Source organism: Heterodontus francisci, chromosome 19 (assembly GCF_036365525.1).
Source record: "Heterodontus francisci isolate sHetFra1 chromosome 19, sHetFra1.hap1, whole genome shotgun sequence".
NCBI classification, from domain to species: Eukaryota; Metazoa; Chordata; class Chondrichthyes; order Heterodontiformes; family Heterodontidae; genus Heterodontus; species Heterodontus francisci.
In genome coordinates, this window is record NC_090389.1 from 15,708,716 (window position 1) to 15,728,971 (window position 20,256).

The 20,256-nt window shown below is 48.7% G+C and overlaps 1 protein-coding gene across 4 annotated transcripts in view; it reads right to left on the minus strand.

The window, feature by feature from the left end:
• Positions 1-1,330: 1,330 nt before the first annotated feature.
• Positions 1,331-20,256, minus strand: part of pcbp4 (poly(rC) binding protein 4) — a 65,871-nt gene continuing 46,945 nt past the window's right edge. For 2 of the 4 annotated variants that reach the window (XM_068051393.1, XM_068051390.1), the window contains 2 exons: positions 9,670-9,839; positions 1,331-4,196 (listed from right to left, as the gene is read on the minus strand). In XM_068051393.1, coding sequence (XP_067907494.1) covers positions 3,884-4,196; positions 9,670-9,839 — 483 coding nt within the window. In that variant the 3' untranslated portion in view covers positions 1,331-3,883. The remainder of the gene's footprint in view (positions 4,197-9,669; positions 9,840-20,256) is intronic. The other 2 variants (XM_068051392.1, XM_068051394.1) reach the window with 2 other exon arrangements.

Here is a 20,256-nt window from a genome sequence, read left to right on the forward strand (position 1 = left end):
TGGGAACATCCTTCCTGCATCTACCTGAAATTGAGGGGGGTGGGGGAGGGGAGGAGGGAGAGGGGGCTTCTCCAAGTTTTCAGCGATTTTCACTGGGGATTCTGCCCAACTCCCACTGAAAATACAACAGATTAGGAGTAAACCCCCCATGGAATTTCAGAGCCCCCCAGAACCATTTTTGCTTCAGTAGTCTTGGGACTAACTGGCACTGTTAGAAGAGCCAGTGCCAGAAGCATCAATAGGGGACTTGATCTTTACCATCTAATCACAGCCTTTTTCCAAAGTCTTTTTTCTGCCAAACTTAGAATATATTTAGAAAGCTTGAATTGACCAGCCCCAAACCAATCAGTCTCTCTCTCTTTCACATCAGTTTCCCAGTTGATATTAGATTCTGTATCCAAGTTCTATAGAACATTGTGTGCAGAGCACAAATTAACTTTTTGCCTCATTTCCTGCCAGTCAGAATCTTGCATCTGATGTTTATTTGGGCAGAAACTAGTTTCCACAGCAGCTGAAAATATTTATCACAGGCCAGATCCAATGCCTTTAAACCAGAGATGCTGCACAACTCGTCCTTTCCAACACCAGCAGCTTTACTCCTACTGAAACCTGGTTACACCCTCTCTTCCACTGTGCCTTTTTAAAATCGTGCTGGGGTCATACTTTAATTGGCCATTCTTCATGTATTGGTTCTGGCGTTTTTTTTTATTCGCTTATGGAATGTGGGCATTGATGGTAAGGCTGGCATTTATTGCCTTGAGAAGAACACCCACAGAACTGTTAGGAGGGGAGGACCAGGCTTTTGACCAAGCAACAGCAAAGGAACAATGATGTAGTTCCCAATGATGGTGCGGTTTGGATGGAAACGTGCAGGTGGTGTTGTTCCCATACGTCTGCTGCCCCTGCCCGAGGTGGCAGAGGTCACAGGTTTAGAAGATGCTGTCGAAGGAGCCTTGGAGAGTTGCTGCAGTGCATCTTGCACGTTACACACTGCTGCCATGGGCATTCTACCATGAAAGGAATCTCAGCTGAGCCCCATCCTCTCTCCACCTACAAGTGCTTTTCAGCAGGAATCACTGCATCAGTTATCAAAAGCAGGAGCTCTGGGCCGATATCCACCCGCACTACTCTATCCAAACCTCGCTTGAACTGGTTCACGGTGTGGGCAGCATTCCAACACTTCTTCATCACCCTAAACCCACTCATCCCCTCCCCACACCCCAGCTTGTTATGTATTGCTCAGCAATATCCCACAAACTGGGTGAATTTTTCCTCCCATTTCATCTTAAAGGAACCTCAAAAATTAGACAAAAAAGGTCACACAGAACTCTTGTAATGTGCCAAAAAACTTTTAATATTTTATAAAAGGAATTTGTGTCGCATAAAAAACTTTTATTTAACGAAACATAACAGGAAATATAAAAGAAACAACTGCAAAGGAAAATGGAGAGTGAATTTGAACACCACCAACACAAGAGGATGAGGGCAGAGGTGGGAAAAGGGAACAAAGAACTGGGTCTGTAATATTAGACATGGCCATTAGCCCAGAACCCTGTGCATTCACACAGAGACTCTGCCTGTACCTTTACACAAAGCTTTCCTCAGTTGAGGGGCCCAGCAAGCTGGCACCTCTCCCGGCCTCATCACGTGCAAGCAACTAAACACCATCTCGGCGATGTGAACGATGTGTTTTGAGATGCGAATGTTGTCACATAGACCACGGTCCTCACCCTTACAAACAGGAGACGCAGGCTTTGCCCAATGTTTTCCCCTGAGGCCTGCCGTCCCCCGCCAAAGAGGACGTTTTTCCTTCTGTTGCGCTATAAATTGATATCAGAGAACAAATTACAAAGGTATCAAAGATCAATGTTCCCTGGGACCTACATTTTACTTGAATTTATTCTTGGGCTGCGGAGAATTTTCTGCCACTCAAGGTGAGGGATATCTGTCAACATCAAACACTCCCAGAGCAGGTACAGCACGGGTTAGATACAGAGTAAAGCTCCCTCTACACTGCCCCATTATACACCGCCACACCATTATGTTCCTTACACCACCAGTGTGACATGTTATCCGCCAGCCATCTTGTAGCCTGCGAGAGCAATTGCCAATTCGTACTGAATCAGGCACAGTTTAATGGTGTATTAACACCCAGTAGAAGCTGGGCTATAAGTGCCCAAACTAATCTCACTTACAGTCCTTCACAAAGAGCACACTTGCATCCCATTGGTCTGGGATCAAGTTCTAAAACCAAAACCAAAGAAAAAAAACATTTAACTTTTTCCCCTGCTTGGTGAACCTAGCATTTATTAAACGGCCTTATGTCAAAAAGCTATGTATAAGGGGGTGGAATGTCCAGTGCAGGAGAGTGAGTGTGTGTGTGTGTGTGTGTGGGGGAGGGGGGGGGAAAAAAAGAGAGAGATGTGCTGCATTCCAGTTACAGCTGTAGCTCGTGAGAAAAAAAAAAGTCTGTTCCTTTCTTCAGACCAGTCCTGCTTTGCTCTGTCCAGATTGGGAAAATGGGAGCCACAACAGAACTTCTGGAAAAAGGAATTCTCTTTTTAAACAAATGAGCAAATGTTTCCAGTTCCAACACGAGCAAACAACTTCTTAAAAAAAATAATAAGCCTCCATGACGGCAGAAGTCAAATCAGTCGTTCAAAATTTCAGTAGATTTGAATTTTTTTTAAAAACGAAAATACATGTTTAATTTTTGCATAGTTTGCTAACAGTGTTTGATTTTCAGCCTGGTCTTTAAAGCCAGATATCAATTGCAAGGGGGCTGGCATTGGACAAACACTCAAAATCTAAATGATTAGTGACTTGAGATTGGAACAGACGTGTCCACTGCAGGTACCCTTACCATGCTACATTAGCCTGGTGTGGTCATTTGACCCTTGTAAATTCTTATTGGAGGGGAAACAAAAAAAAAACATTAAACAGGTTTTTTTCATTATAATTATTCGATGTTGAAATATTCCCTGACGTTATCAGGTATAATAACTAAAATCCTTAAACATTTGATTAATCTGGAGAAGTACAGCACATAGGAAGTAGTTAGATTAACGGAATGTGCCAAGCCCCCTAATGCCCAATGACTTCCAATGTGGCTTCCCTGATTCCCAGAATGCACAGCGAGCTGGCATCAGCAAAAACAAATCCTTCCCTGCTTCCGAATTATCTTTTAAACGAAAAATCAACTTTCATTTTCCACTTTTTGCCCTTTCTTTCTCAAAGGCAGTGACTCATGCTGGGATAGAGTTCCACAGGAGCTGAAAGCCCCAGAGAACCTGCTCCTGCACCTAATATCCATACGGACAGCAAGTATCAGCAGGCTAATCGACCATATGGGGTGGTAGACCAGGCATGGCCTTGCCCATCATGGTAGATCAGCCTGCTGATACTCACTGGCCTCTCTTTTCAGCAGGGGTCACTGACACCAATCAGGAGTGGGAACCAAGGTTGAATTTCCCCCTACCCTCCCACCCTTTAGCCCTGGGGCATTGAGGCCAATTGCCACCCAACTTGAGATCACACTAGAGGACTTCTTGGCCCATGTGGCTCAGTTAGACAATGGATGACACACTCACCGACTGAACCAGTAGTGGGGAGCCACCGTCTCAAACACTGTTAACCAATGGGAAATTTAAACTGAAAATTGTGCCAGTTTCTAGAATTTTTTTTTGACTGCTGAGGGAATCAGGTAAAGGGTATTCAGCCACTTTAAGGAGAGGGGGTGGGTCAATCTGCAGGTACAGACTTGTACGAGAACAGACCTCTAAACAACAAAATTCATAAATCTGAATGAAACTCCCAATGACTCCTTCCCGTCACTCGTTACCTCACTAGTTCTACACAGGGTCTGGGCAGCTGCACCATCCTTTCAATACGGTGAGAACTTCTGTCGCTCAGACTTCTTAACCCCATTGGATGAGGAGATTTTGGCTGTATAAGCTGATAGGCTCCCAGAAGGCCCCGAGGTGGCCGCAGACAGTGCCAGGAAGGGAACGCTTTTCATGCCAAGGAGGCTGGAGATGGGAATGGCATAGGGAGCATTCAGCAGAGAGGATGGGAGGGTGGAGCTCATCGATGCCAGTGGGGAAGAGGCAGGGTTGGTAGGCTGAGAGAAGGTCATGTTGAGGTCAACTGGGGTCGTGATGGAAGCATTCTGGGAGGTGGTTTTAGCCATCTCTAAACTGTAAAGAGAGAGAGGTGGAGAGAGGTCAGGGTTATATTAGGTGAGAGGAATTGAAGATTTGAGTTAAGGAGGGGTGGTGAAGGAGGATAGTAAAACAAATGTTAGAATACATTATTCTTCAGGTTCAATACTTCCACATTGAATTAACTAACACACACGCACACATGGCACTAAATACGTGCATGGGAACCTTCCCAGAACAACACCCTTCAACCAGCTAAAATCCATGCATTATGAAGAGTACACAGAATGGGATTCTGTGTACGACCACTGGAAGGTCAAAACTCTGCTCAGGAACCTGCTCACCGGGGAAACCGGTTCCAATGAGCAAATCCCATCGCTTGCCCCAGAGTATAGTACATGCAGATATACTTAGACAACTGCTGAACTTATGAACAGATTGTCTCCTAGACCAACCGTACACTGGTGGGATTTACTGGTTTGGAGGGTAAGACAAAATCAAAGATCCTTGTCTCCTAACTATTCTGCTCTTCTTTATCCCTCCTTCTTTGCTTACTGCTCTTCTGAATACTCTCCACATTCTTGAAATAAAGACTGATGTACTCTTAACTCATTCTTTCCCATGACTTTACAACTGTGGAACTCATCTCCCTCAGGCTTTGCAATCTCCAGGCCCTTTGAAGGCCAAACTTATTGATTTAATTTGTCTTTGATCTATCAGTTTTCAACCTTGCTGGCATCCTGTGGTATGGACCCTTACCTGGGCTTTTCAACGATAAACTCCAAATGACAGGTGTCATGCTGAGGGCTGGTTAGGTGCTGGTGTGTGCTGGCAGGCAGGCAGTACTCTGCACACTGTGCCAGTGGCTGAAAGGAATGATGCTCACACCAGCAGTTATTCTTACACTGAGCTTAGGGCCTTGACCTTGTCTCAGGTGAATTGTGCCCTAATGTCCCATGACTTTCAACATGGTCATGGTGCCCAACTAACATCTTGGCCAAGACAGTGGTGTGTGGTCTAGGGAGAGGAGATGCAAACAAGACAGGACAACCAAACAGTTGCAGCGACAATGACCGGTTAATCTTAGCAATATTAACAAAATGCTCTACTTATCAAGTGTGGTGACTGTTTGGTGAACAGGTGAAAACAATGGGGACCAAGAGCTGGGAGACCCTGAATGTTCAGTACCTGTAAACTTGCCATGAACATCAATGCCTTCACCAGTACTTCAGTTAGTAGGTGGACCTGAGCCACACTGACCAGGAAAGTCTCAGATTCAGTCTCTGATCTGAGCTGAACTAGCTGATTTCAGACACAATGGCAGTGGGAAGTTACTCCAGCACTAATTTGGGGGCGGATGTAGAAGTTCAGCCAAGGTTCCCGCTCCTGCTCACTCTCTTGTCACACAACTCCCACCCACTGCTGGATACTGTATGTGTGAACACTTCAGTAAGGGAAGGCAGGGCTGAGCCAAGCCTCACTCCACCCCATGGTAAAATAGCTCTTTTGGCTATTGCTGTTTAGCTTGTGCATAAAGAATGGCCATTTAGATAAGTTACTAGCGGGTGGGCAGTGCCTGCGGAACTGTACCCCAGCAAGGGGGAAAGAGGGAAGAAAATAAGAAACCAACCAAGGAGCAGAGATGTTGCAGTGATGCATCCTGAACATCAGAGCAAGGAGTGACAGGACATACACTCATCCTAGCCCTGACCACCACGAGATGACAGTGCTTTCAATTGAGAAAGAGAAAAAAAACATTGAAGGGTGACCCAATATCATCTCTCTTTCCTGTACCTCCTGATAGTTGAGAGAATGGCATTGATAGTGCCCTGGCAACAGGATGTCTGTGTCTGCAGGTCCTGCTTGACCTCAGAATACAAGAAAGCACAGAACACATTGAAAAATGCAATAAAAACAAGAAATGCTGGAACCACTCAGCAGGTCTGGCAGCATCTGTGGAAAGAGAAGCAGAGTTAACGTTTCAGGTCAGTGACCCTTCATCGGAACTGACAAATATTAGAAAAGTCACAGGTTATAAGCAAGTGAGGTGGGGGTGGGGCAAGAGATAACAAAGGAGGTCTAGATTGGACCAGGCCACATAGCTGACCAAAAGGTCACGGAGCAAAGGCAAACAATATGTTAATGGTGTGTTGAAAGACAAAGCATTAGTACAGATTAGGTGTTAATACACTGAATATTGAACAGCAGCAAGTGCAAACCTGAAAAAAAACAGTGGGCAAGCAAACTGAACAAACTAAGATGAAATGAAATAAATGCAAAAAAAAGATTGTAAAAAATGTAAAAAAAGAATAACTAAAAATGAAAGCAAAATGGGGGGCTGTCATGCTCTGAAATTATTGAACTCAATGTTCAGTCCGGCAGGCTGTAGTGTGCCTAATCGGTAGATGAGATGCTGTTCCTCGAGCTTGCGTTGATGTTCACTGGAACACTGCAGCAATCCCAGGACAGAGATGTGAGCATGAGAGCAGGGGGGGGGGGGGGGGGGGGAGAGGGGAGTGTTGAAATGGCAAGCAACCGGAAGCTCAGGGTCCTGCTCGCGGACTGAGCGGAGATGTTCCGCAAAGCGGTCACCCAGTCTGCGCTTGGTCTCCCCAATGTAGAGGAGACCACACTGTGAGCAGCGAATACAGTATACTACATTGAAAGAAGTACAAGTAAATCACTGCTTCACCTGAAAGGAGTGTTTGGGGTCTGGGATAGTGAGGAGAGGGGAGGTAAATGGGCAGGTATTACACCTCCTGCGATTGCAGGGGAAGGTGCCATGGGACGGGGACGAGGTGGTGGGGGTAATGGAGGAGCGGACCAGGGTGTCATGGAGGGAACGATACCTTTGGAATGCTGACAGGGGAAGGGAGGGAAAGATGCGACTGGTAGTGGCATCATGCTGGAGGTGGCGGAAATGGCGGAGGATGATCCTTTGGATATGGAGGCTGATGGGGTGAAAAGTGAGGACAAGGGGAACCCTGTCATGGTTCTGGGAGGGAGGGGAAGGGGTGAGGGTAGAGGTGCGGGGAATGGGCCGGACATGGTTGAGGGTCCTGTCAACCACAGTGGGGGGAAATCCTCGGTTGAGGAAAAAGGAGGTCATATCAGAAGCACCGTCATGGAAGGTAGCATCATCAGAGCAGATGCGTCGGAGACGGAGAAACTGGGAGAATGGAAGGTAGGGTGTGAAGAAGTGTAGTCGAGGTAGCTGTGGGAGTCGGTGGGCTTATAATGGATATTAGTAGACAGCCTATCCCCAGAGATGGAGACAGAGAAGTCGAGGAAGGGAAGAGAAGTGTCAGAGATGGACCATGTAAAGGTGAGAGAAAAGTGGAAATTGGAAGCAAAGTTGATAAAGTTTTCCAGTTCGGGGCGGGAGCAGGAAACGGCAGCGATACAGTCATCAATGTACCGGAAAAAGAGTTGGGGGAGGAGGCCCGAGTAGGACTGGAACAAAGAATGCTCGACATATCCCACAAAAAGACAGGCATAACTAGGACCCATGCGGGTACCCATAGCGACACATTTTACTTGAAGGAAGTGCGTGGAGTTGAAGGAGAAATTGCTCAATGTGAGAACAAGTTCAGCCAGGCGGAGGAGGGTGGTGGTGGATGGGGACTGGTTGGCCCTCTGTTCCAGGAAGAAGCGGAGAGCCCTCAAACCATCCTGGTGGGGGATGGAGGTGTGGAGCAATTGGACGTCCATAGTGAAGAGGTGGGAGTTGGGACCAGGAAACTGGAAATTGTCAAAATGACGTAGGGCGTCAGAAGAGTCACGGATGTAGGTGGGAAGAGACTGGACCAGCGGAGAAAAGATAGAGTCAAGATAGGAAGAAATAAGTTCAGTGGGGCAGGAGCAGACTGACACAATGGGTCTGCCGGGACAGTCCCGTTTGTGGATTTTGGGAAGGAGGTAGAAGCGGGCTGTCTGGGGTTGTGGGACTATGAGGTTGGAAGCTGTAGAGGAAAGATCTCCAGAGGAGATGAGGTCAGTGACAGTTCTTTGGACGGTGGCTTGACGTTCGGTGGTGGGGTCATGGTCCAGAGGGAGGTAGGAAGAAGTGTCCGTGAGTTGGCGTTCTGCAAGGTAGAGGTCGGTACGCCATACGACATTCTTTTTTACAATCTTTTTTTTTTGCATTTATTTCATTTCATCTTAGTTTGTTCAGTTTGCTTACCCACTGTATTTTTTTTAATTTGCACTTGCTGTTCAATATTTAGTGTATTAACACCTAATCTGTACTAATGCTTTGTCTTTCAACACACCATTAACATATTGTTTGCCTTTGCTCCGTGACCTTTTGGTCAGCTATGTGGCCTGGTCCAATCTAGACCTCCTTTGTTATCTCTTGCCCAACCCCCATCTCACTTGCTTATAACCTGTGACTTTTCTAATATTTGTCAGTTCCGATGAAGGGTCACTGACCTGAAACGTTAACTCTGCTTCTCTTTCCACAGATGCTGCCAGACCTGCTGAGCGGTTCCAGCATTTCTTGTTTTTATTTCAGATTTCCAGCATCCGCAGTATTTTGCTTTTATTGAAAAATGCAATACTCTGACCTGCGCCACACCTGAATTTGAAAAAAAAAAATTCCTTTTCATGGGACATCAACGTTACCGTCAAGGCCAGCATTTATTACCCATTCCTAATTGCCCTTGAGAAGGTGGTGGTGTGCTGCCTTCTTGAAGTACTGCAGTACATCTGGTGTAGGTACACCCACAGTGTTGTTAAGGAGGGAGTTCCAGGATTTTGACCCAGCGACAGTGCAGGAACGGCGATATATTTCCAAGTCAGGATGGTCTGTGACTTGGAGGGGAACTTGCAGGTGGTGGTGTTCCCATGCGTCTGCTGTCCTTGAACTTCTAAGTGGTAGAGGTCGCGGGTTTGGAAGGTGCTGTTGAAGGAGCCTTGGCAGGTTGCTGCAGTGCATCTTGTAGATGGTACACACTGCTGCCACTGTGCTCCAGTGGTGAAAGGAATGCACGCTTAAAGTGGTGAATGGGGTGCCAATCAAGGGGCTGCTTTGTCCTGGATGGTGTTGAGCTTCTTGAGTGTTGTTGGAACTGCACTCATCCAGGCAAGTGGTGAGTATTCCATCAAACTCCTGACTTGTGCCTTGTAGATGGACAGTTATTGGGGTGTTTGGTAGTGAGTCAATTGCCACAGAATTCCCAGCCTCTGAACTGTTCTTTTAGCCACAGTATTTGTGTGGCTGGTCCAGTTAAGTTTCTGGTCAGTGGTAACCCCCAGGATGTTGATGGTGGGGGATTCAGCGATGGTAATGCTGTTGAATGCCAAGAGGAGATGGTTAGATTCTCTCTAATTGGGTGCTTAGCCAAGCTAGTTGGCTTGGTTCTGCACTGTTCCCTTCACTCCTTAAACAGCTCACTGTAACCCAGCACCAATCCTGTGCTCACAGCCAGTGGAAGGCCAGTCCCTCTACCTGCTACAGTGCTGAGCCTCATCCAGTACTATGCTGGGATAGGCCACCAGATTTCCTTACCATGCATTTATGAGGTACTGGGCCAAGTTGATGTTCAGGGGACCCCCCGTGATTGTCACGAGTCGCTCGGTCGAACCGTCGACCTGATTGTCGATCTTGATTTGAGCACCTGACATCTGCCGGATTTCGTTAATTTTACTGCCCTGCCTCCCGATGATGCAGCCTATTAACTGTTGGGGAAAAACAAACATGGGTTAGTAAAGAAAACTGAGCACTCCAGGACTGGCCAACTAGCCAGTTATTGGCTCCCTTCCTGTAACCTTTACATTAAAAACTGAAAATCATGAGTAGCTTTTGTGCCCATCAAGGTGCTGGAGATTGGAACACTCCATCTCAGTCATCCACTGTCAACACTGACACTAAGTTACATTTACAAAACACTTTTCACATGCACAGATAATCATTAGGTACTGCACAGGTTAGATACAGAGTAAAGCTCCCTCTACATTGTCCCATCAAACACTCCCAGGGCAGGTACAGCTCTGAGTGGATAGTGCATTTGCAGCATTTCCTGTCTGCAGTCAGGGGTAGCAGCTGCATTTGTTGCAGGCTAGTGACAGCAATAACTGGAGGAGAGTGGAGAGAGCTGAGAACTGAAACATTTACAACATACAAGTGTGGAACTGATTCTATCCATTGGAATAAAAGGATCTGCGAGTTATTTTGGAGAGGCGGCTGTTGGAGCACCGGGGAACTGTTTTTGCTTGGGACTGTTGGGGGAGGGAGGAGACATCGAAAGATCCAGGGGTGGGGCTCAAAGATTCTATAAGGAGCTGCTGTGTTTGCTCTTGTGTTTTTCTCCATCCTGCACAAAGGGAGCTCCCTCCCCACCCCAACTGCGTGGTTTGGGTCGGCTGGAGCCACCCGGGTGAAGAATGACTTTATAACAGGACGGCACAGTGGTGTAGTGGTTAGCAACGCAGCCTCACAGCTCCAGCGACCCGGGTTCAATTCTGGGTACTGCCTGTGTGGAGTTTGCAAGTTCTCCCTGTGACTGCGTGGGTTTCCTCCGGGTGCTCCGGTTTCCTCCCACAGCCAAAGATTTGCAGGTTGATAGGTAAATTGGCCATTATAAATTGCCCCTAGTATAGGTAGGTGGTAGGGGAATATAGAGACAGGTGAGGACGTGGTAGGAATATGGGATTAGTGTAGGATTAGTATAAATGGGTGGTTGATGGTCGGCACAGACTCGGTGGGCCGAAGGGCCTGTTTCAGTGCTGTATCTCTGAATAAAAATAAAATAAATAAAACAGCAGAAAGCGGAAAGAACCTGGCGGTTCCAGCCGACCCAGGCAAAGAACTCCCTCCCCACACCCTCTGGACTGGAAGACTGGACTTTGTACTATTTCCAGTAAGGTGCTCCAACCACCTATTCAACAGGAACATCCTCGCAGCCTTTCTCTCCCTTCCACCACTCAGCCACCTATCCTCTCCTTTTCCTTTCCACCCCTATCTCCTCTACTCCCACCCACCCCATCATATTGCTTAAAGTTAAAAAAAAACTGCTATTTACTTTGTTTCTTAAGGGTGGGCATGGCTCTTCGACCCCATGGCAAGCCTCCCTTCACTGGCGGTGTAGCCTTCTTGCACACATGCTGCTGCAGCTGCACCTGTTGCCTCGTCACCATTTATGCTGTTAACATCAAAGTGTGGGGTCAAGAGCTACACCCCAACAAAGGCATGCGTTAAAAACAATGGCTGAGGTCGTCAGCCCCTCGGCCATTGTTGCTGCCTCTAACATGTACGGGAAGGCTGCGTTTTTCCTGAAGACCGAGCTGGCAGTGTCCCTGGCCCTGAGCAAGCAGCTCACTGTGGGCAGGACCTTTCAACCAGTGGACCCCCTGGAGGCCACTGCACAGTGGGTCACCTTGTCAAATGTCCCGCCCTTTAGTCCTGGTGAGGTCCTCCTCCCCCACCTGCACCATCTGGGGGAAGATAAAGACACAGCTCACCCCAGTCCTGCTCGCTGTCTAGGAAAACAGCCTCTGACATGTATACTCCTTCCGCCGCCAGCTCCTTAAGCAGCTGGCACGGGAGGTGGTTATGGAAGGCCAAATTTAATGTGGAGTTCTTGGGGCAGCCTATCGTGCCTTCTGGACCTTGGACAGAGCATGGTGCCATGCCTGTAAGGGGGTGCGGCATGTTTGTAGAGCTGCCCCAACATTTGGGCCGCCAACTCCATGTTGGCGACCCAGGGTGGTGCTGCTGCACCTCCCCCTAGTCCCCTGACACCTGCAACAACTGCATCTCCCCTGGGCCACTCACTGGCCTGGGGACGGAGGTGGGGGGTCGGTGGTTCCTGAACTGCTGATGTCCATAGGCTCCAGCAGCGTTGAAGAACCCAGAGAGGACACCTCCGCCATTGATCCTGGAGGTGGGATCGTGACGGTGGCGGGACCAGTTGGCACAGCCGGGACGTCCGCCCCACAGTGTGCTGGGTGTGTCGGCCGCTGGTGATGACGACCCGGAGGAGGATGGGAACTCAGTGTGGAGCATGTAGGATGGTCTTGATTCCATCGCCAGTGAGGCAGTGGATTCCCTCATGCCTCCCACCGAGTCTCTCCTCGTCCCCACTGTGGAACTCCGGGATTTCCTCGCAGCATGCAGGGGTTGCCGCAATAAAGTTCAGCTGGCCCTTGGCCAGTGGTTGAGCCTGGCACTGATCATCCAGTCTATCCATATTGCCCTCAAGAAGGGGGGGGGGGTTGGGCGTGGGCATGTAACTGGTTGAGGCGCGCAGATTTAAAGCATTAAAGCAAGGGTTGCTGGGGGAATGGAAGGTGAGGTGCACTTCTGCTCCCTCCTCACAGTAAGGTGTTGGTGACGGGTTTCAGAGTACTTTTGACATGATTACCATAGCCAGCCTCAACACCAACGGCGGCAGATTGTCTCGCCGCAAATTTCACAATCTCTAAGGGAGGGAAGGGAGGTATGCGGTGAGCTTTCTGCAGGAAACCCACACCATTCCGGCAGACAAAGCCACCCAGCTCTTGGAGTGGCCGGGTGGGCTCTACAAGAGTCCTATTTCTAGTGGGGTAGCTATCTTGTTGGCCCTAACTTTTCAGCCGGAGATCTTGGGGGTCAAGCAGCTGGTGCCGGGCCACTTGCTCCAGCTCACCGTTTGCCTGAGTTGCGTGCCACTCCACTTTGTGAGCGCGTACTCGCCCAGGCCTGGCGCATTGCTAGTGCGTTTCTTGTGTCCGCTCTCTTGAACTCTTTCGATCGCAGCGAGTGCACCATCCTGGGGGCGGGGGCGGAGAATTTAACTGTACGCTCGAGGTGAGGGATCGCTCCAGTTCGCAGTGCAGCCAAGCGTTGAGGAAACTGATCAGCTCCCTCGACTTGGTGGACATCTGGCGGAATCTCCATCCCAATTCCAGCGCCTCTACATTTTGCAGGCGTATGTCTCCTGCATCTTGGCGGCCTCCATGCGACTGATGCCACACTCACACCATCACCTGGTGTGGGCGGAGTTCACTCTGCTCCACACGCGGGCAGGGTCCGCAGACTGGCACTTTAAAAAACAGCTGCTGGAGGACGAGCAATTCCAGGACTCGTTCTATCGATTCTGGGCTGACTGGAGAAGAAAGCGGGGAGGGGGAGGCCTTCCCCTCCTCGAGGCTACGGTGGGATGTGGGCAAGACTCACATCCGCGTCTTCAGTCAGGAGCATGCAAAGGGGTCGACCGAGAGATCGGGTGCCTAGAGAGGGAGGTGCTCGAATAGGAGTCCCGCCTCAGTCATGCCATCGCGGACCCAGCCATGTGGCAGGAGTACAAAGAGGAGGGCACGCTGAGGGACCTGTAGCTCGTAGGGCCCCAAGACGCATACGTGAGGTCGTGGATACAGATCCAGGAAGATTTGGACCACGCCTCACCCTTGTTCTACTCGCTGGAAAAATGGCAGGGGGTCTGTAAGCAGCTCATTCAGCTGCTGGCTGACAACGGATCTGGAGGGAAAGGGCCTTTTGGTTCATACCTACTAAGGCACGCTTTTCTCTCCGGATCCATCCAGTGAGGACACGCGCAGAATTTTGTGGGAGGACCTGCCGAAGGTCAGCCCGGAGGACGCCGAAGGATTCAAGGCTCCGCTCATGTCGGCGGAGCTGAACAGCGCCCACCGCCAGCTCTCAAGGAGCAAATCCCCGGGGTTGGACGGGCTGACCATGGAGTTCCTCGGAGCGTTCTGGGGGGGGGGGGGGGGGGGGGGGGGAGGGCGATTACGCGCGGGTCCTGGGAGAAAGCCTGGCAACCGGGGAGATGCCCCTCTCATGGCGCACGGCAGTCGTCGTCCTGTTGCTGAAGAGGGGCGATCTCCGCCTGCTTAAGAACTGGCATCCGGTCTCCCTCCTCAGCACGGATTATAAGATCTTTGCCAGGGCTATGTCTACCCACCTGGGCTGCGTGCTGGCCCAAAATGATCTACCCCGACCAGTCCTCCACGATCCCGGGCTGGTCCATCCAGGACAATATCCATCTGGTCAGGAACCTGATCCACCTTTCCTGTCTGTTGGCCGCCTTTCTCTCCCTCAATCAGGAAAAGGTGACCGACAGGGTTGATCACGAATATCTTTTCGGGACTCTGCGTGCGTGCAAACTCCCGCTGAGTGCCTGGTTAAAGTCCTTGACGGCACCCCTTCGCTTTGGGAGAGAAGTGCATCAGGGATGCCCCATGTACAGCCAATTATATACCATCTGCGTGGAGCCATTCCTGTGCCTACTTAGCAGCAGGTTGATATGTTTGGCTCTGCGCGGGCTAGGCATGCAGGCAGTCCTCTCGGCTTATGCCGATGACGTGCTCCTCATGGTCACAGATCCCGTTGACTTGCAGATGATACGCGAGTGCCAGCAGACCTTTTCTGCCGCGAGGATCAATTGGGAGAAATGTTCCAGACTCCTGGTGGGTCAGTGGCAGGTGGACTCCCTGCCGGAGTTGACATCTTTTGTATAGAGCACGCACCTCCTCTATCTGGGAGTCCACCAAAGCCCCGCAATGAAGCCTGGCCTACAAACTGGCAGGAGTTGCAGGCGAAAGTCACCACTCAGCTGGGGCGCTGGAGATGACTGCTCTGAGTGCTTTCCTACAGGGGCCAAGCGGTGGTCTTAAACCAACTGGCAGCCTCGATGCTGTGGTACCAGTTGGTCACTTTGGCCCCGCCCAAAGATCCAGAAGAAGCTCGTCGATTTCTTCTGGGGCAAGAGGAAACACTACATCTCTGCAGCAGTCCAGAGTCTCCTGATTAAGAAGGGCGGCCATTCGCTGGTGTGCGTTCGCACCCAGGCTGCGACTCTCCGCCTTTGGACCCTGCAGAGATACCTATACGTTGAGCGTCCTCCCAGATCGTGTGCACTGGCAATGTATTTGTTCTGCTAGGAGCACTGCCTTCAAGACGACATGCAGCTCCCAGCAGGGAACATTAGCCACGCCTCTGAGGGAGTTGCCTGCCTTTTACCAGGATCTATTCAGAGTCTGGAACATGGTTGCCTCCAGTCAGGGCACTCCCCCGCCAGCGGAGGAGCGCGCCTCGGCTGTCCGGGCGGCCAGCTCCGAGGATGGACCGACAAGCGGAGTAGTAGCCAGAGCCCCCAGGACACATTTCACTGTGGGTGATGAGGGGCGTCCGGAGTGCAGAGCGCTCCCGGCTGAGCTAACCCCAGCTCAGCCGGAACTGCTCAGCAGACCCAGGCCCCGAAACCCTTCTCTGGAGCTAGTCCCGCACAACCTGAGCCACCTCTTGTAAATGCCCTCTGGGCCATTACACACAGCGCAGAGGGGTTTCCTGTATGGATTGCTCCTGCACACTCTCCACTTCCTCGCCCTCGTCTGTTGCCCGGAAACGCCGTGGTGGTCAGTGTTGCCATCTAACAACGAGGGGAATCCCCGGTGGAGGTCTCTCTACGTGGGAGTCCTCCCCCTTGACATTGGGGACCTGGGGTGGAGGGTGCTGCACAGGGCAGTCCCGTGCAATCGACTTTTAAGTAGGTTCACGGACTCCCAGGCCGCCTGTAATTTCTGCAGTCTTGACAAGTCCGTGTTCCATGTATATTTGGAGTGTGCGAGGTTGCAGCCCCTCTTGGAGAATTTATAGGGGCTGCTTCTCAAGTTTTGGTTGCTCCTCAGCTCCATGCTCCTGATCTTTGGGCACCTGGTGCGGAGTAGGGTGGGCCGGGAGGAGGATTTCCTTGTCGGTCTGCTCCTGGTGGAGGTGGCAAGGTGGCAATTCACAGGTCCAGGCTGCAGACCGTCGGGAGGTCCATCCACCCCGATTGCCTGCCCTCTTCCGCGGTTACGTTCATGCCCGGGTGTCCCTGGAGAAGGAGCATGTGGTATCCTTGAGGCCTTTTGCGACCGGTGGGCACCACAGGAGCTGGAGTGCATCGTTGATGCCAAGAATGGCATTTTAATTTGAGTTTTAGTTTAGTTTAGAGATACAGCACTGAAACAGGCCCTTCGGCCCACCGAGTCTGTGCCGACCATCAACGACCCATTTATACTAATCCTACACTAATCCCAATATTCCTACCACATCCCCACCTGTCCCTATATTTCCCTACCACCTACCTATACTAGGGGCAATTTATAATGGCCAATTTACCTACCAACCTGCAAGTCTTTTGGCTTGTGGGAGGAAACCGGAGCACCCAGAGAAAACCCACGCAGACACAGGGAGAACTTGCAAACTCCACACAGGCAGTTCCCAGAATTGAACCCGGGTCGCTGGAGCTGTGAGGCTGCGGTGCTAACCACTGCGCCACTGTGCCGCCCTTTTGTTTTATCTGTTTTCAATGAAGTTATTTATTTAAAATGTATATAAAAGGGGCCTGGGGAATAAAGGCCCCCTCAAGCAAAGTAAAAAGGGGCCTGGGGTATAAATGCCACCTTATATAAAAAAAAGTTAGATACAGAGAAAAGTTCCTTCTACACTGGCCCATAATATACTTAAGACCCAACCTCAAGAGAACTCCATAATGCAACTTAACATTTTCCCATTCCTTTTGGCAACTGGTGCCCAATTGAAGGTGGACTTGTCCTGCAGACCCAGAATAACCAGGACCGCCTCAGGTTCATTTTGCACATGAACATGGAGCCATTAATATCTGGGAATTGACTCAGAATCTGGTTAATAGTGTTATACAGCACAGAAACAGGTCCTTCAGCCCAACGTGTCTGTGCCGGCCATCAAACAAATATCTATTCTAATCTCATTTTCCAGTACTTGGCCCGTAGCCTTGTATGCTATGGCGTTTCAAGTGATCATCTAAATACTTCTTAAATGTTGTGAGGGATCCTGCCTCTACCACCCCTTCAGGTAGTATATTCCACATTCCAACCACCCTCGGTGAAATTTTTTTCCTCAAACCCCCTCTAGGCCTTGAACAGGTCGCTCATTTCAGTGAGTTTGACAGTACTGCACTTTTTTGTGCCACTTTGCACTCTCTTAAGTGAGGCTCTGCTTTGCCATCAAATCGCAAAAGGGCAGAATCTCACCTGTGAATATGGTGACTTGGGATGTCTACAGATAAAAATTCTAGATGGGATAAACAGTGTCCTTACAACACGGCTATTCACTTGGTCTTATGGCTGTTACAACCTCATTTCCGAGCTTATCTCACTGGACAACCAGAGGAGAAGGAATAGCATTGAAACTTTTTAGCTCCGGGATTATCCCACACAGCTCGGAAGCCTAGATAGACTGGTAAGAGCAGCTCTGCTGAGGGAGCCCAGTGAGACAAAGTTTGACAGCAACCACTGGTATTTTCTGACTGAATCTGCCAAACAAGGCAAAAACACTGGAGTTATTGGAAGTAAGGAAGTTAATTTACAAGAGGGATGGGAGGTCCTGAATAACCTGACTGATGGGTTTTTTCTTTTACATTATCCTGGCTCATACTGACCCCCAAACCTCCCCGAATCCCATATATGTCAGCTCTGGCTCAGTGGTAGCACTCTTGCCTGAGTCAAAAGAACATGATAAAGGATTGGGGTTGTTGATTGCAACAAAACAAACATTCAATAAGATCATGGTTGCTCTTCTATCTCAACTCCACTTTCTGCACTTTCATCATTTCCCTCGATTCCCTTCGTGTTCACAAATCTATTGACCTCTGTTTTGAATATTCTCAATGACTGAGCATCCATAGCTCTTTTGGGGTAGAGAATTCCAAAGATTCACAACGCTGAGTGAAGAAACTTTTCACCTTAGACCGAAATGGCCATCCCCTTATCCTGACACTATGATCCCTAATTCTAGACACACTATAGTCAAGGAGCATCTACCCTGTCAAGCCCTATAAGAATTTTTAAAAGTTTCAATGAGATTGCCTTTCATTCTTCTAACGACCAGAAAATATAGGCCCATTCTACTCAATCTCTCCTCATAGGACAGGCATCTCATTCTAGTAATCAATCTAGTGAAACTTTATTGCACCCCTCCAAGGCAAGTATATTCTTCCATAGGTAATGAGATCAAAACCTTACACAGTTCTCCAAGTGTGGTCTCACCAAAGGCCTATATAATTGCAGCGAGATTTCCTAACTCATACTCCAACCCCCTTGCAATTAAGGCCAATACCATTTGTCTTCCTGTTTACTGCACCTGTACATTAACGTTGTGATTCATGTACAAGGACCCCCAAATCACACTGCATAACAATGACTAATGTCTCACCTTTTTAAAAAATGTTTTGCTCTTCTATGCTTCCTAACAAGTGGATAATTTCATATTTCCCTACACTATAATCCATCTGTCACCTTCTTGCCCGCTCACTTAATCCATTTATATCCCTTTGTAGCCTCTTTGCATCTCCTACACAGCTTACTTTCCCACCTAGCTTCCCATCATCGGCAAACTTGAACACTCGGTCTCATCTATGTCACTGATAAACTGTAAATAGCTGAGACCTAAGCACTGCTTCTTGCAGTGCTCCACTAATTACATACATGCTGCCATTTCAATATGACCCATTTACTCCTATTCGGTTTCCTGTCCATTAAGCAATCCTCAATCCATGCTAATATTACCCCCGTCCCATGAACCCAAATCTTGTGTAACAACCTGTCATACGGCATCTTTGCCAATGCTTTTTGAAAATCCAAATGTACGACATCCACTGGTTCCCCCTTATCTACCCTCCTCCTTACATCCTCAAAAAACCTCTAGTACAACAACCTGCATTTATATAATACCATTAACATAGTAAAATGACCTTAGGTGCTTCATAAGAGCATTATCAAACAAAATTTGACACCTGGCCACATGAGGAGATATTAGGACCTCTTGGGCAGAGGTAGGCTTTAAGGAGTGTCTTAAAAGTGGAAGGAGAGAAAGAGGCGCAGAGTGGATTGGGGCAGGAATTCGAGGGCTTAGGGTCTGGGCAGCTGAAGGCATGGCAACCATGGTGGAGGGATTAAAATCAGGGAAGATCAAAAGAACGGAATTGAAGGAGTGCAGACATTGGAGGATTGTAGGAGATTAGAGAAATAGCAAGGGGCGAGGCCATGAAAACAATGATGAGAATTTTTTTTTTAATTGTGTTGCTTAGCCAGGAGCCAGTTTAAGTCAGCAAGCATAGGGATGTTGGTGAACTGGAATCGGTGCGCGTTAGGACACGGGCAGCAGAGTTTTGGACCTCAAGTTTAGAGCACAGAATGTGGGAGGCCGCCACAAGTGGAATAGATCTGTCAAACACTATTTTCATTTTGGTAGAACTATGCTGGCTCTGCCTAATCATACTGTGATTTTTGAAGTGCCCTGTTATCACATCCCTAGTATTAGAACCTAGCATTTTTCCTGCGACTGACGTCAGGATAACTGTTGGTATGCTGTTTTATCTCTCCCTCTTTTCTTGAACAGTGGGGTTACATTTACAACTTCCAATCCACAGGGACCATGCGAGAATTTAGGGAATTCTGGAAGATCAAAATCAATGCATCCACTATCGCTGTAACCACCTCTTAAAACCCTAGCCAAAGGCCTTCAAGGGGATTTGGCAGCTTTGCGTTCCATTAATTTCTCCAGTACATTTCTTTACTAATCATGAATTACTTCATGTTCCTGACTCTCATTAGACTCCTGGTTCCCCAGTTTTCCAGTTGTAGGTTCAAGTCTCACTCTACAGACTTGATCAAAAAGGAAATCTAGGCTAACACTTCAGTGCAGTACTGAGGGAAAGCTGCATTGTCAGATGAAACATTAAACCAAAACCCTGTCCGTCCTCTCATGAGGATGTACAAGATCCTATGGCACTATTGCGAATAAGAGAGAGTTCTCCCTGGTGTCCTGGCCAACGTTTATCGCTCAACTAACATTGCCAAAACAGATTATCTGCTCATTATCACCACCTTGCAGTTTGTGGGAGCTTGCTGTGCACAAATTGGCTGTCACATTTCCTACATTGTAACAGTGACTACACTTCAAAAGCACTTCATTGGCTGTAAAGCACTTTAGGATGTCCTAAGGTTATGAAAAGAGCTATATAAACACAAGTCTTTCTTTAGTATTGGTGTGAATGCCTCTGATGTAGTTTCAAAGCTACAGATTCCTGATTGCACTGTACACAGATCTATAGATCTGGAAGCCTGACTCTCA